At 40.4% G+C, this 15,184-nt stretch overlaps 1 protein-coding gene across 2 annotated transcripts; it reads right to left on the reverse strand.

The window, feature by feature from the left end:
- Window positions 1-352: 352 nt before the first annotated feature.
- On the reverse strand, window positions 353-10,444 carry fggy (FGGY carbohydrate kinase domain containing). Of its 2 annotated transcripts, XM_044368785.1 has the most exons (16): window positions 10,335-10,444; window positions 9,794-9,987; window positions 9,608-9,719; window positions 8,926-9,077; window positions 8,634-8,722; window positions 8,184-8,299; window positions 7,894-8,022; window positions 6,586-6,689; window positions 5,915-6,022; window positions 5,413-5,474; window positions 4,446-4,608; window positions 3,528-3,602; window positions 3,278-3,398; window positions 3,017-3,111; window positions 1,101-1,162; window positions 353-798 (listed from the first exon to the last, which is right to left on the reverse strand). In XM_044368785.1, the coding sequence occupies exons 2-16, from the start codon at window positions 9,974-9,976 to the stop codon at window positions 717-719; spliced, it is 1,653 nt and encodes a 550-aa protein (XP_044224720.1). In that variant the 5' UTR covers window positions 9,977-9,987; window positions 10,335-10,444; the 3' UTR covers window positions 353-716. The 2 variants fall into 2 exon arrangements, with proteins under 2 accessions (XP_044224720.1, XP_044224721.1); XM_044368786.1 differs by lacking the exon at window positions 3,528-3,602.
- Window positions 10,445-15,184: the final 4,740 nt, after the last annotated feature.

Raw genomic sequence — 15,184 nt, forward strand, 5'->3', positions numbered from 1 at the left:
TTTGGCCAGCAGCGCTCTCTCTGTCCCCCTCTATCATAAGTTAGTACTGTTAACTCAGCTGTGTAGGATTTGGCGTTCCCCCCTCACCGGGATGGACAGCATCAGTGAAGAGCTTATCGACTTTGATCCTGGGAACTGCAGGCTTCTCTCCATTACCAGCAAAGACCGGAGAATTTAAGGACAGTGGAGGCGTCACAACAGGAAACGGAAAGATAAAATGCAGTGAAGAGAGATGAAAGGACAGGGGGTTTTTTAAAAAATGAATGAGTCACTATTGAGTTGAAGCACAATAAATTATAAATCACAACATGCTAGCTGAGAGTGACAGTAAAAAGCATGAGCGGTTCTTTCATTTTAACCATTTATTAGGAATTCATTTGATGATCACTGATAGTATTTGACTTTGGCTGGACTTTGGACCATAGAGGTTCTTTTCAACTCTCATCTGCCAGCTGGTTTATATGAAATCCTGCATCTAAAATCTACCACCAGAACATCATATATAATTTATTCAAAGCCAGCTGGCCCCCTGACACACATCCGACCTCAGAAAGCTGTTTTCTTCTGGGTTTTTGAGAAAACTTAAAAACACCGGACTGGTACTGATATGAGAGCAGCAGGGTAAAGACGTCTGTCCTTGTTTCCTCCAGTGTTTGCATATGTCATCACTATTACTTCAGAGCGAGATGCAGCTCCACCGCCTCCCTCCACCAGCATCATCTCTGGTTCATGAGGGCCTGGTACTCCCTCTGGTGGGCGATCAGACGCAGGAACACCTTGTACTTTCTCTCATAGAAGCTGAAAGAAAGTGTACAATTCCTGCAGTTAGGCATCAAATGCAGTAATGTGACATGATTATTATTAAATACTTGATTTTTCAAACTAGTTAAATGTGCAGATATGTAACATAACTCTTCACACAACGGTTACATGTTGTGACTACTTGGATCATGAATTGTGCTTTTACAATGACACCAAAATTATGGAGAGCAAAAATTCTTACTGGTCATATGACTTGTTTTCCAAGGGGCCCATAAAAGCAGCAATGGTTGTCTTCTAAAATGTTTGAAAAAGACCAGAAAATAAATTCTCTGCCTCACCTTTGGAGTTCACGGTCAGGCTGAACAACTTTCCCCACTTTAGCCATTCTCCCCATTGCCTCCTAAAACATGAATTGTAGAGAAGAAGAAGAAATATCACTCAATAAATCATGCTTTGCACATTCAGTTTGGGGCCGGCCGTGACCCAGTTATAGTACGAACATAAGCTGACTGCGGCGCTTTTGGTGTGGTTGAGTGTATGACTTATGCAGCGCAGGGCCCCTCTGCTGTCTGAACCTACCAGATCCAGGCAGTTCACTGTGTACAGCTCAGGGGATCAGACATAACAACTGCCTGCTGTAGTTATGGCTGAGAATGGGTTGACAGGTGCAGCCTAGTCCAAACAATAACGTCTTATTTTTAGCATATCTGACTTAAAGGCTTGCCGTTCTCTTTGGCTACGAGCTCTGGTACCGAGACCGAGCCGAGGGACGATAGCAAAAGATGAATACACACTTTATATCTTAAACACATTGTGCAGAAATCTGGCTCTTCTGTGACAAAAGCAGTAGAACAGTGTGCTATATACTTTGTGTTTCAAATGAACCCAGCAGATGGAAGCACTGAGTCAGTGATTATATGATCTGTGCGGTGTTATGTGCATATGGCCTGGGCTTATTGAGGTCAATATTATTGGAAAGAAAATACGAAGATTGGATTGCAAGCTATATATAAACAGCACATGCTCCACCTGGATTTCATTACATTTCCTTTTCAAAATGGATTTTTTTTTAAAGGGGCACTCCAACAATTTTACACATGAAGTTACATATTAAGAGGATTAATATACAGCGTGTGAAAAGAGGCATCTGATGTCTTCTGTGGCTCTAGCGGGAGGTTTCCAAAGATAGAAAAATAACTTTGATGCTGGGCTTGTCTGTGTAACAAACTGGAAGTGTGTGGTTTCAAAGAAGTGAGCCTTTAGACGGCGCAGCGGTTTACAGGAGGATGCTATTCAGTTGCATTATGGGAAATGTAGGATCAAGGTTTTCTTTTTAGCTTAACCCCATACCAGAAGCTAAAAGTCAGGATATCTCAGCCTCTGCTGCCTCAGTTTTGACTTTTCTTTTTTTTAAATCTGTCTCTCTCACTTTATGTAAGTGCAATGCTAAACTGATGCAGTGAACCTTTAACAGTAAATTCATTAATTATCCAGCAAATTTGAGATTTTCTTCAATATCATGCAACCATTTCTGCTTCACTATCAGCAAGTTCTAACTTCTGTTCATTACACTGAAACATCATCAACAATTTACAACCACACTGGCATCAGAATGTTTTTGTTGAAGTGTCTATAATAGAAAGAATAAACAGGAGGAGTTTTTCTGTTCAATGGTAAAATCCTTTGATTGACAGCGTATACAGATATTTTACAGTTATGGAAGGAAAGCTGTTGAATGCAACATGCACAAATCACAGTGCATCTAGGAGTATAAAACAACCCACAATGCCTCCATTCTCACGCAATACACAGGATACATCAGGATACTAGTTTACTATTTATGCCACTTCTATAAAATAACACATGCAAATTTCCACAGTAACTATTCATGAAGTCTAAGTATACTTCTATTGGAAAACTATATCATCCACACCAGAGACAACTTTAAGTAATTAATGTTAAATAATTCATTTTGAGGATATGTGAAATTTTGTGAGATTTGAAAATACCTCATAAATTTTTATGATGACAATTATGGAATTTCTCTCCCTTTAATCACCAACAGTGGTCCATGTTACACTGTAGTCACATTCACATCTCAATATTTGTAAAATAATTTGAAACGTGACCTTGCTGGACTACAAACATGAACACTTCTAATTCTAAAGGAACTCTCTAAAACATATTCCCGCCTAGATCCGGCTCAACTTCCGACCTTCCGACATGTCTGTACTATATCTGTGTGTCACTCTACCTGTATAGTGCTGTAGTCCTGTGATGCACATGCACCCAGGACTGCTGCTCCCACTAACACAGCCTCCATCTGGTCTGGCAACACCACAGGCAATCCTGAAAGTGATGATGTTGGAGAAAAGTTAAACTAACTAAAGCTTCAATGGAGATGTGTTAGTTTTCATAACAACGTGTTGATGTATAAGTGGAAATTCTTGTAATAGTGGGTGAAATGTCTCTTTGGCTAATTTGCTGTTCATCATTCCGTGTTAGGATTTTATACCTGTAGCGTTGGCGTGAATCTGTACATACAGAGGATTTTTGCTCAACCCTCCGCACAGGAAGAGGGTTCTGATGTCATGTCCTGCTTCTTTCATGGCCTCCAGAATATGAAGCGTACCAAGCTGAAACCATAGAAGAAGACACAAGAGGAATAGGGTTACAAGAAAACAAATACAACCCTTCCTTCCAAGGACTGAGTCAGACTGAGGCTCAGAGGAAGTCATTTGAAAAACAAAACACATCAGACTCACAGCGAGGGCTTGTACCGTGGCCAAATAGAGCAGAGCCAAGTCATCCAAGGTTTGAGAAAGAGACAGTCCGATCACCTGCCAAACAGTAACCATGGAATATCAGAAATGAAAAGATGTCTCAGTTATAAGAGGCAACAGAGGAGTGCATTCACTCATCTCAAATCACCAGTGATTCATTCAAAACAATATTCGCCAGTACTCTGCTCCCTGGTTTCCTGCGTGACCTGCCAACGATAATTAGCTTACAGAACACAGAAAACATTCAGGTGACTTATTTGTTCCAGTCTTCAACTGGGATTCACTTTGACATTTAAGAAGCAAGTTTCTTTGCACTGATAAAATCAGAACTGAATGTTTTGTGAGGATTTTAGCAGGGACTGTAAACTGTTGTCAGTGAAAGGTAAAAAAAAAAGAGGAAACTTTGATAACAACGGCCCATTGTAACTATGGAGAAAGCTAGGCAGGCTAGCTGTTTCCTCCTGCCTCCAGTCTTTATGATAAACTAGACTAATCACTTCCCATCTCCAGCTTTGAACTTACCGCACAGAAATGAGAGAGCCATCGATTTTCTCGTCTAATCCTCAGAAAGAAAGACTTCTCTAAAGCCTCTATGGAGATTTTGTTTAACTGGTGTCAGTCATCATAACAGGTTCTATGTACAAGTGTGAATTCTTGTAATAGTAGTAGCAGCTCTTGTGGAAAATGAGAGTTTTATTGATATTTGAGAGGACATTAAAAGACTAACTACACATTACTTATATGCTTTACTAAATATCATTCTGGATCACTTTACATACTTTTTAGTTATGTTCTAGGAGGGTCTCCGCATCTGACCACTGCACATCTGTGAGCCAGTGACGTAAACAATCAATATTTTATGTCATAAGCCACGTCAAGCCTCGACTCGTGTCCCCTCACCATGCCCTTCAGGGTGGGGTCAGCCAGAGGCGACCTGTTCCCGTGAAAGTCCGGCCACACGTGGAGACTGGAGCCCAGCAGGTCGACAGCAGAACGCGAGTCAGCCATTGAACTCAGGTGGCTGTTCAGGTAGCTGTAGATGTTCTCGCCGGTGAAGGGATATCTGGGAAAAATGAAGAACTCAAGTCATTTGAGACATGTCATAGCAGGAAAAGCTCAAGTGTGATCAATAACATTAACAACGGCTCATCATGTGTTACAGTAAACCATGTCAGTGGGCCAGCATGCACAGGAACAGGAAGCTGGAACCGGCATACCTGAACGGAAAGCGGTCGTTATGAATGTTATTAATTACACCTGCGTGTGTGTTGCTATGACAAGTCAAAGTGCCTGTTTTGAAATTAATATTAAAATATTCATCAACAGATATAAATTAGCAATAGAGAGGGAATATGTTCTTTAATGATAGAACTGTATAGCTGTTTCTCAGATGAGTATTTCTCTTAAATGGGTGATTCAAGCTCTCTGAACCACACTGGAAGAAATAAAGCAGCATCAGGATGTACTTGAAAATGAACAGCCACTCTACACGGTGGTCCTTTTTACAGAGTACAGCAATAAGGGTCCATTATGCATGACTGTCACTATTCTTGATTTCGCCACACTGATGTAATAACATTCAGACCAACTAATAATCAGAAGACATTTTTATGCCAAGAGAAACTTAGTTTAATCCCGTTGTTAGGTAAATGTTACGAAAAATCAAGCAATTCAATACTTGTTTTGCAACTTCCTCAGAATACTCTGAGATGAGAATCTGGGGAGTAACACACACACAACACACAACCTTACTAAGCTTCTAATCTTGCTAAAGCTCACTAAACGTTTATTGTACGTCAGATGAACAATGGATGACAGCTGTGCTAAAATGTTTTCGGAGAGCCGAGCCCGAAATGCGTCAGCTGACCTCTGCTGTGCCTGTTCCTGGAGCTGGGTGTAGGCGGCGTGGCCTTTCACCACGTGGTCAATCTGAGGGAGGAGAGCGCAACGCAGTTACACAGAGAAGACACAGAGAAGACACAGAATCATAGATCACAGCTGGTCACGTTAAAGGCTCGTCAGGCTGCAACTACTGATTATTGTCAATATTGATTCATGTGTTCATTATTTTTGTTGAATTCAAATGATCATCTAATCTATAACGTGTCAAAAATAATGACAAATTCCATTCAAATTCAAAGAGCTGTGTTAAGATGTGATTCAGCTGAATTATATAAACATCTGATTATAGAGTTATTTAAACAAATAAGAGTTTTTTGACTCCAACAAAAGTGAATGACAGGAGCTACACATTTAATTGCTTGTGAACTCTATTTGCATACAGTTGGTTGTTAAAATACATCATGAGGAAGGTCAGGATGATCTTATATTTTTCTTAGCCGTGCATGAAGCTTTTACAGTGGACTGACCAGCCTTCCTGTGGCGCTCTGTCCTCCCTCGTTCAGCCACATATCAGGCACCATAGCAGAAAGGCAGGGTCCCCAAACTCCCGGCACGAACAGAGGCCGCTCGCTGATCTGATTCACATGAAGGTGAAACATTTCTTAGTTAGGAATGCATATCAATAAATCATATAGACATTCAAATGAGTTTACATCTACAAATAGATAGGTACTGCTCAAGCTATCAGCAGCGCTCTGTATATTTCAGATGACAATTGACAACCAGCAAAAGAAGATGTGCCAAGAATTCACTATGTTTCTCTTACAAACAGATAGATTTAAGTCTCCAATGCACTGAAAAGATGATATGTAGAAAAAAAAAAAGACAGAATGGAACAATTGAGAAGCAGCATTAATGGGAGTGTTTATTAATCAGACAGGTTCATCCTCAGAGTATGAGGAACTGTATGAATCGTTATAGGACGTTTTGTATGAGTCATGCAGTGATACATTCAAAAAAAGTGTTGTGTGCGTGACAGCTTCAGAAAGGAGCAGATATGGAGTTCACACCATATTCGTGTTATTAACAGCATGTGATGTCACACTGTTTATCTAAAATAAATGTGCCTGAAACGCACTACAGGATTGTTCTTGCTGTTCCTGAGAAGTCAGGTGAAGCGTAGCTGTATATCACTCACCGCCATGTGACAGGACGATGTCCCACAGATCATCGCCATGCGTGACGTGATTGGCTGGTCCTCACATGGCAAGTGAAAGCCTTTTACATCAGCACCAATCACACCTGGAATGAGCGACATCGTTGGTTATATTTAGCTCCAATATCACAATATTCTGCAAGAAAAAAACATTTTTTGGCGCTACTTCAAACAAAGTATTCAAAACTTCTATTAGCGTCCAGTCAAGGACAAACAGCAATGATTCGCAGATCAAAAGCTTCGGATCCTTTGAAGCACTTCTTTAACCTTCACGTGGAATTCAGCAGTGACACTAACTGCTGGAATAATGTTTGTCAAGCTGGTTTGAATTTAAGGCAGAGGGTTCATCTTCGTGCAGGGGCTCGTGGGGGTGTACATCACTGTGACATGTACAACAACTAAAAGTGCAGAGTGTTTTAACCTCTGACTGATACAACAATGTGTGATCGGCAGAGGTCGCAGCTACAGGTCAGAGAGCAGAGTTCACAAACAGTTTAACTCCCAGAACAAAACCAGATGGTCAGGATGGTCTGATTTCTGAAGCAGAGGTAAAAAAAAAAAAAAAAAAAAAAAAAAGTGCTTACAGACACAGTATACAGCAGCGTTATCTCCGTATCTAACTTTTCAAACAGGAACTGCTTATTTTTTACCCAAAATATCAAAGCTCAAGTGTCATACCAGGCACTTCAATTCTATCATGTCATGTCATCCTTCTCTCGTTTGTGTCACTCTGTACTGTCAGCTATCTAACAAAGGCAAAAATGCCATTAAATTATCTTGAAAATAAAAAATGCTAAAGCCACACTATGAAAGATTTTTCATCTAAGGATAGTGGTGACACTTTGTTAGTTGGTCTATTCAGCTGTCAGTCAAGAGCAAGATGTTTTGATATTGCTATGAAGAGATTCTAGATATTCACTCATGATTCTTAATTATATAAAGATCAAATTGGAAATTTTTCCTGAAATTTATTGCATGTAGTTATGCTTTTTTACATGCCAAGACCTTTATTCTACATCAGTCACAGACCAAAATGTCAACACAAGGTCTAACCAACATTAGCTCCCTCATCCCTTTGGTGTTTTTTATGTGCTCTCAACAGCTCACTCATGATACGTTTCATGTTTCTGATAACCAAAGTTACATTTTTTAAACTGTTTCCTCTCACTGCCATGAGGAACCTGTAACCCAGTGCAGCTAAGAAAATATACAGTATATTTAGCAGGGATCTAGATGACAACAGAAGAATCTTATCTCTGTGGTTCAACAAACAGGTTCAGCATGTGATACCTAGGCCTCCGGCATGAGCATCGATAAGAGAAGCACCGACTGCAGTTCCAGGGTCCAAACCCAAATCTGCTGCTGCCTCCTGGGTGAGGCCGTCCCCCAGAGGGCTCCCCGGAGAACACGTCACACTGCCTGGATGACACAAACGCTACAGCTTTATTAATGGAAGAAGAAGAGAAGAACTCTGGTGTAGTAATGGTCAGAGAAACGTCTTTACATCATTTCATTTTTATATTTTAGGCATATAGTTTAATATGGACTAAATAGCAAGTTTTTTTGTTGTTTTGTGTGACCTATTTTGGAAGCGTTGTTTTCCAGGAGGTCCTCCAGTCCGATGGAGGTCCAGAAACTGACATCCCATCCTTCTGGAGGGCAATACGTCCATTTACACACCAGAGTACATAAGGATCTGTTCACGGGTGGAGAACAGGACTTTAACATGCTTATTAATATCTATTCAGCAGCAGCATCAGGGTCAGATTAAACAGTATCTGGTGAAGGCCAAAGAGCTGATGATAAAATACACAATTTTTCTTAGAATTAGCCCTGCTATCGAGGGCGATGCCATTCTTTCTTTTAAACAGACATTTGATACAAGGACACTGTTCCAGCAGGACAACAAACATCTTGTTATAATATGGTTTTCACTGTCAGCGGTGAACCGTTTTTATTCCACTTCGACATTCATGTGTTAGACACATATTACACATTCATATTACATGTGTAAGCAAGAATAAGCTCACCTTGTCAAAGAGCCGGTCGTCTTCCAAGACAGGAAGTCTGGAAGGTCAAAAAAGTGAGCAGCTTTGTTCCAGCAGCTTTCCTTTAGATTCTGAGGAAGAGACAGAAGGAAGGTGTGGTCCTGATCAGTTTTTCTTTTTTTTTTTTTTTTTTAGAAGAATCTGTCAATCAGATGCCTCCCAGTAAAAGGTGTGCGAAGCTGAAAAACAAACACCAAGCACATGCTGACCTGCTAGTAAAATAAAGCAACAATAAAATATCTAGTGACCGGTTTTGACCTCGCTCACCTCTCACCTCTTTGAGCCACAGTAGCTTAGGGGGTTGCATCTCTGGTGACATGACCCCTCCCACCCTGCTCAGGACACTGTGGCCGGTGTTTGTGATGCGAGCGGCCTGCTCTGAAGCACGATGGTCCATCCACATCACCACGTTCCTATGTGCGTCACCTGGAGAGGCCAAGAGAGAAAAAGAAGGACGGTCATGTTTTAACACCAGCAAGAATTAAACTAAAAAGATCCAATTCAAAGATTTAATTGGTCTTCTAGGAGATGACATGGCAGTATATAATCAACCTGAGTATCTGTGTTCTGGCCCCTGTGTCCACCTTGCTTAATTAAAAAAAACATGAATCTTACAAGCCCCAGGGGTTCTGCTGTCTAGCTGACCCTGACCTATGACCTCCCTGTGGAGGAGGGGATATTACCTTCAGGGATCAATAAAGTACCCTTTTACATTAAACTAAAACATGTTGACCAAGCAAAACTCAAAAACTAGAAGGTTTTTTGCCCAAACATGGTCCATTTTAGAAAGATTTCAAAAACCTCAAATATCTCTAGGTGTTCATAGTTTTCTGGAGGCTCCTCACAGCAAAAAGATCTTCACCTTCTTCAGTGGCTTACACGAGAACAAAGAGGACTGAAGTGTGAGTGATGTGTCGGGGAGCAAAGCTATAAGGTCACGGAAATGTTTCACTCACCATCCTGATTGACTGCAACAGGCTGAAAGCTTTGGTCCAAAACCACCAGAGAGCAGGTGGCATCAAAGCCGATCCCTCGCACCTGACTCCTCTCCACGCCCTGAGTGACTTTCTGAAAGAGACACACTGTTACACATTATCAGTGTGTTGAGAAGAGACTGACTGTGTCCTCTGAGCTCATCCTACCTTCACAACTGTGCAGCATTTCTCCCAAATCTCAGTGGAGGACTGGACATAGTGGTCAGTCTGAGGCTCCCAGATGCTGATGGGCTCCTCCGCAGTGCTCCTCAGCAGACCGTCCCTGGTCACCAGAGCTGCCCTCACACTGGCAGTGCCCACGTCCACTCCAACATAATACACTTCTGCCATGAGGAGACGACCTGAATGTAGAGGAGGAGGAGGGGGAGGAGGGGGAGGAGGGGGGAGATCCAGGAGTTGATTATTAACCACTGTCAACATTTAACCGCTTATTACGAAATTAATGTAGGTAAAAACAGACATAAACGCATGTATATCGTGTATTTGCTTTTAAAACATGATTTCTTGTCTATATCTTGAGATCAGACATTGATGTCCTCAGTTGAAGAAAACCTTCAGTGCAGCAACGCTAAAGATTGAAAGATGTTACACCGATGAATGCTCGGAAAACAGTTCAAATACAAATAACAGACATGATCAAACATAGAGGATAAAAGTACATCAGCTAGCACAACATCTCCGAACTTACCCGGTGATCGAGCACTTATTTCAGCGCAGAAAACATTACTTTTAAGCTTCTCTAGAGCGCACTTTGAGCTGAGGACGCTATTTACTAACGGAACGCGAGAAGGGCCAAAAAGGACAAAGTTGCATTTCTTTGCTGAGCCGTACCGTCATGAATGGGGTTTTCAAATATATTTCTCTGTCTTTCCCTCCTCGTAATCTTATCCATGTAGAGTCCGGTTTTTTTAGAAGACTACTGGACAATGCAAAAATCACTGCAACACAAAGAATCGCCTATAGATCCATAAACATAGTACATTACAGGCTGCTGTGGGAGATGTTAACACCATATGATAGTATAATATGTCACTCCCTCCCATAGTAGTCCATTAAAGAGTATCATAACAAATCATAGTGGCTGGAGTAAAGGGGCGAGGGGAAAAAATGAGATTTCAGACTTCCAGGAATTCCAGATTCCAGACTTCCCCAAAAGCTGTGAGTCATTTAGTTTTACATCATTTCATTAAGTTTTAGTATGAATTTGCAACTCTAAGGTATAATATCCTACATTATTCTCTAATTTTGTGGCCTGTCTTGTAGTGGGCCCCTGTGTCAAAATCTATGTCAAATATTGTGTTCACATTCTTAAATAAAGCTTTAGAAAATAACAACAAACTGGCCCTCAGAAAACCTAAGTTCAGTCTGAGATATATCAGCTTGGTAGTACAGGTTTCTGTTTCTCTGAACAAGGAACTAAGCTGTCATGTGTAGTCTGCTCTGTGCACTGGACTTATTAATGAGAACTTAGGGTTGACAAATTCAGTTCAATTCAATAGGGCCCCGACAACAATTGTTTTGCCCAGGGGCCACATTACAATTGGTTTTACAATTGTTAACATACATTTCTTTCAGATTTCATGAGCGGTTTTCTCTCTCAAACTTAACCACCACCCACACTACAAAAAGTATGTAGATGTTCAAAACCTAACAACACAAAATTTAATGAAAATTTGACTTCAATTTGGTATATTCTGCTACATCAAAAAATAAATAGGAAGATAAAATTACATAAAACTCCTAATTGGGACATACAACACTGAGCACCTCATCAAGTGTTGACAGTTGACTAGCACTGTTGTATCTGTAGCTATGCTGTACATACAGTATACTCTATCAGCTAGTAAACACACATGTATGTATAGTGAATATGTATCGTTTTGTATTGCATTACTGGAATGACTTTGGTTTCATTTTGTGCACTTGTAATTATATATGCAAAAATGGCACCTTTTTGTGACATATAAACTGTAAGGTAGCACAATCCATGCAACAAAGAAGTGCCATTGTTTTTAATAAATTCCATAAATAAATTAAATATATTTTCAAGTCAGTAGTAATACATATCATAATGCTACCTGTTGTTAATGTTTTTTAGTTCATTGTGAGACAAAGTGTTACCTTCAGGAGACATATGTCACTGTCAAGAGTTGATCCTGACACATAAAAAAAAGGTTTTGGCAGTATAAGTCTATTTTGCATGCAAGATTTAATGCTATGTTGAGCTGCATGTTAGTAAAGAAAACTGTGTTATCATCCTTACCACCAACACCACCATCTCTACCTTGTGTATCTGGTCTTCTCCCAATAAACAAATTCATTAAGATAACGCACCATGTGAGCACAACATAAATTTAAATCATATTAAGATTAGTTTTCGACAAGATGAGGTCTCAAGATCAACTAATAACTCTGATCCTTGTCACTTCAGTTGATTGTGTAATTTACTGGTACATGTTCACAAACGAATTTGCAATTAATCAAACTATCTGAAACAAAAACACATTGCTTTGCTCACTTTGTCTAGTTGATCCACTTTTGGAAATAAAACTCTTGGGGACTTTGAGGACACTCACATTGTCTATCATGATTATTTTATCAGTCAATGAAAAAACAGCAACAACAAGCACACAGAGAGTCCATTTATCTGTTTCAGTGATGCACTGTTAGGACTTTGTTTCTAAAAGCAAAGACTGCCATTAAAAAACACTGGCTCACACTAAGATTGGATTTGTCAAACTTTCTACTTTGCATCCCGCCTCGTCACTTTCCTCCATTGTGTTCTTTTCTTAGAGGAGATAAACAGCTGTCAAAAGGAAACGGCGCTGGCTATGATCAGGTTGTTTGGACCAGGAATGATCAGCAGAGATGGAGTACAGAGAAAACAGAGCAGCAGGACAGGAAGAAACAGATGGTCTTCAACAAACACTGCACAGACAGTGTTTGAAATCTCATCTGTCTCTCTCACTGCTCAGCGTGTCTGTGTGTGTGCGTCCCCACGGTCCACGCTTGAAGGTAATCAAAACTTTGCTGTGTTGATACATCAACACATGCATATATAGTCTTTCTCTGTGGTTTGCTCTCATGAAAGGTGGGGGGGGGGGATGATGATGTTTCCATGGTGGACTATCCCACCTCTGGACAACAAAAGCAGGCCTGTTGGGAAGCAAGCAGGCTCAGCTCCTGATTAAAAACTGCATGCAGTGGAAACAGCTGGTCCGGGCAGGGAGGAGGAAAGCGCTGTTATCTGAAGGCGACCCCGTCAGGCCGGCAGAGGGGAAAAGCTGACAGAGAAACAGGAAGCACAGCCGGGGCACAGCGGTAGTTTAATAGGAAAATACGCTCTGTGGGCCTCAACACAGGTGTACAAAGGGAGACATAGAGAGTAAAATGGCTTAGAAAGTGGTATTGTTTAATGGGGAGCGAGCAAAATATGAAGCAAGCAGCTGTAGAGTATGTCTGTGTAAAATTGTGACGTATTAGAGAGAAAAAGAGAGCGTGCTGAGGCCATGCACTTGCCTTCATTACAGCTGTGCTATTAGACGCAATGGTTTCTAAAGCATTCCATCGCTGGATTTCTACTTCAGGGTGTTAAATACTTCCAAATGGGTGTTGTGGCTGTTATGTGAGGACAACATGTCATCTCAAGAGCGTTGACCTCAGGCAGCTATGGTTCTCCAGGGCTGTCTGGGGCTGTTAACTTATTTATAGTTGGCTTGAGGAGAACATGTTGAATAATACAATGGGGGAGGCCAGACAGACTGGACCGCAGCTGTATGGAGCCTTCAGTTATTAGTGAACCTTCACGTTCACCTGTGAGAGTGAACCACAGAATATAATGAACATGTAGCCTGCAAAGGAGAGTTATTATGCAAGCAAAGATCATGTTTGAATATGTAAAAATTATTAGCATAAAGTTGTAAGTTAGGGCTGAAATCTGATAACAATAAATGTAATGGTGATGCATCAGTGCTTTATATTTCCTTCCATGTGTCACTCGCTTCTGATGTTATTACAGATATGACCAGTTAAAGACTCAGATGCTCTGAACTGACTGATTAAATTATAGGCTTTCTATTACAGAAATGTGTATCTACAGTATTTTTTTTTTTTTAAATATGAAAAAACGTACAGAGAGGTGCACCAGTGTGACAAATGTTAGAAATAACAAGCATATAGAGATATATAGGTTAGAATCTCATTATTGACTGTGGAGCCATTATCGCTTTGATTATATAGAATTTGAACTATTTATTAGAATTTGCAATATACTGTGAGACAAAAAGAAAACTATAGTGTCTGTAATTATTTAGATTCAGTTTATTGTCCAGTCCTATAAGTCACTGTTAATTAATTGCACTTCTTACAGTGCCGACCACGTCACAACCCTGCATATACAGTTTACAGTAACAACTGGACTTATATATAGGCTCAGATATGGCATGTTTGTTGCCCATTCGTAGTTTATATCTATTTTTGTATCTATTTCCCTGTATGTGATGGTTGTATGTTTAAGTTTGCTTATCTTTGTGTCATAGTGAGAGTCACTGAAAACTCCTCAGTCAAGGTACATGTATACATCAAAATACTTGGCGAATAAAGCTGATAGTGTGTCTGAGAACACACGTCCTCATTTCACTGCAAAGAAAGCAGAAAGGCACTTCAAAGCCCGCACAGCTGTAGGCTACTAATAAAATTTTTAAATCTCTCATTTTCACCTCCCCTCTCTCTCCCTACCACTTTAACAACTTTACCACTCACTCTGGCGTTTTGAACTGTTGACTGATGACTACATTTATGGAAACACTAAAGCTGCTGATTGATTAAGCCAGATAGAAAATTAACTGGCAACCATTTTGATATTCCCTTAATTGTTAAGTCCTTCTTTAACTTAAAACATCACAACAATCTCTTGTTTAAGATTCTCAAATGTGAAATCTGCTGCTCTTCCTTGTTTAAACATTTTTGTTGAATTAAACATCTGCAGGTTTTGGACTGTTTGTTGGTGGGCAAGATAAGACAGTTGATGACATCATCCTCTGCTCTGGGAAACTGTGATGAGCATTTTAAACTGATGCTATACAGGCCAAATGATGAATCGATTAATCGAGAAAATATCAGCAGGTTAATCTATTATGAAACCAATAAACACTGATTATTTTTAAGAACTGCAGTTTTCATAAAGCATCACCTCAAATCTGATCTGTGAAACTTAACATTCTGTAAGCAACGTGTTCTTGAATAAAACCATCTTATTAACAGAATATTGATTTGCTGCTGAATGTTAATCAAGGCTAAACTCCGCAGACCATCTGGAGCAGTCATCGCTCCAGGATGGGTAACTAATAATTGAGCGGGCAACTAAATATTCAAAAACACTACGTAATCCCAGAGTACATTGCTCCACTGTCTGCATTACCTAATCCCATAAGCCATCGCGGGGGGGCGGGGATATGGCCAGTTGTCAGAGCAACCTGCATGTCATTAGACAAACCCCGCCCGCCAAATCATCTCCGGCCAATCAGAAGCCGTAAAAAT

Source organism: Thunnus albacares, chromosome 12 (genome assembly GCF_914725855.1).
Source record: "Thunnus albacares chromosome 12, fThuAlb1.1, whole genome shotgun sequence".
NCBI classification, from domain to species: Eukaryota; Metazoa; Chordata; class Actinopteri; order Scombriformes; family Scombridae; genus Thunnus; species Thunnus albacares.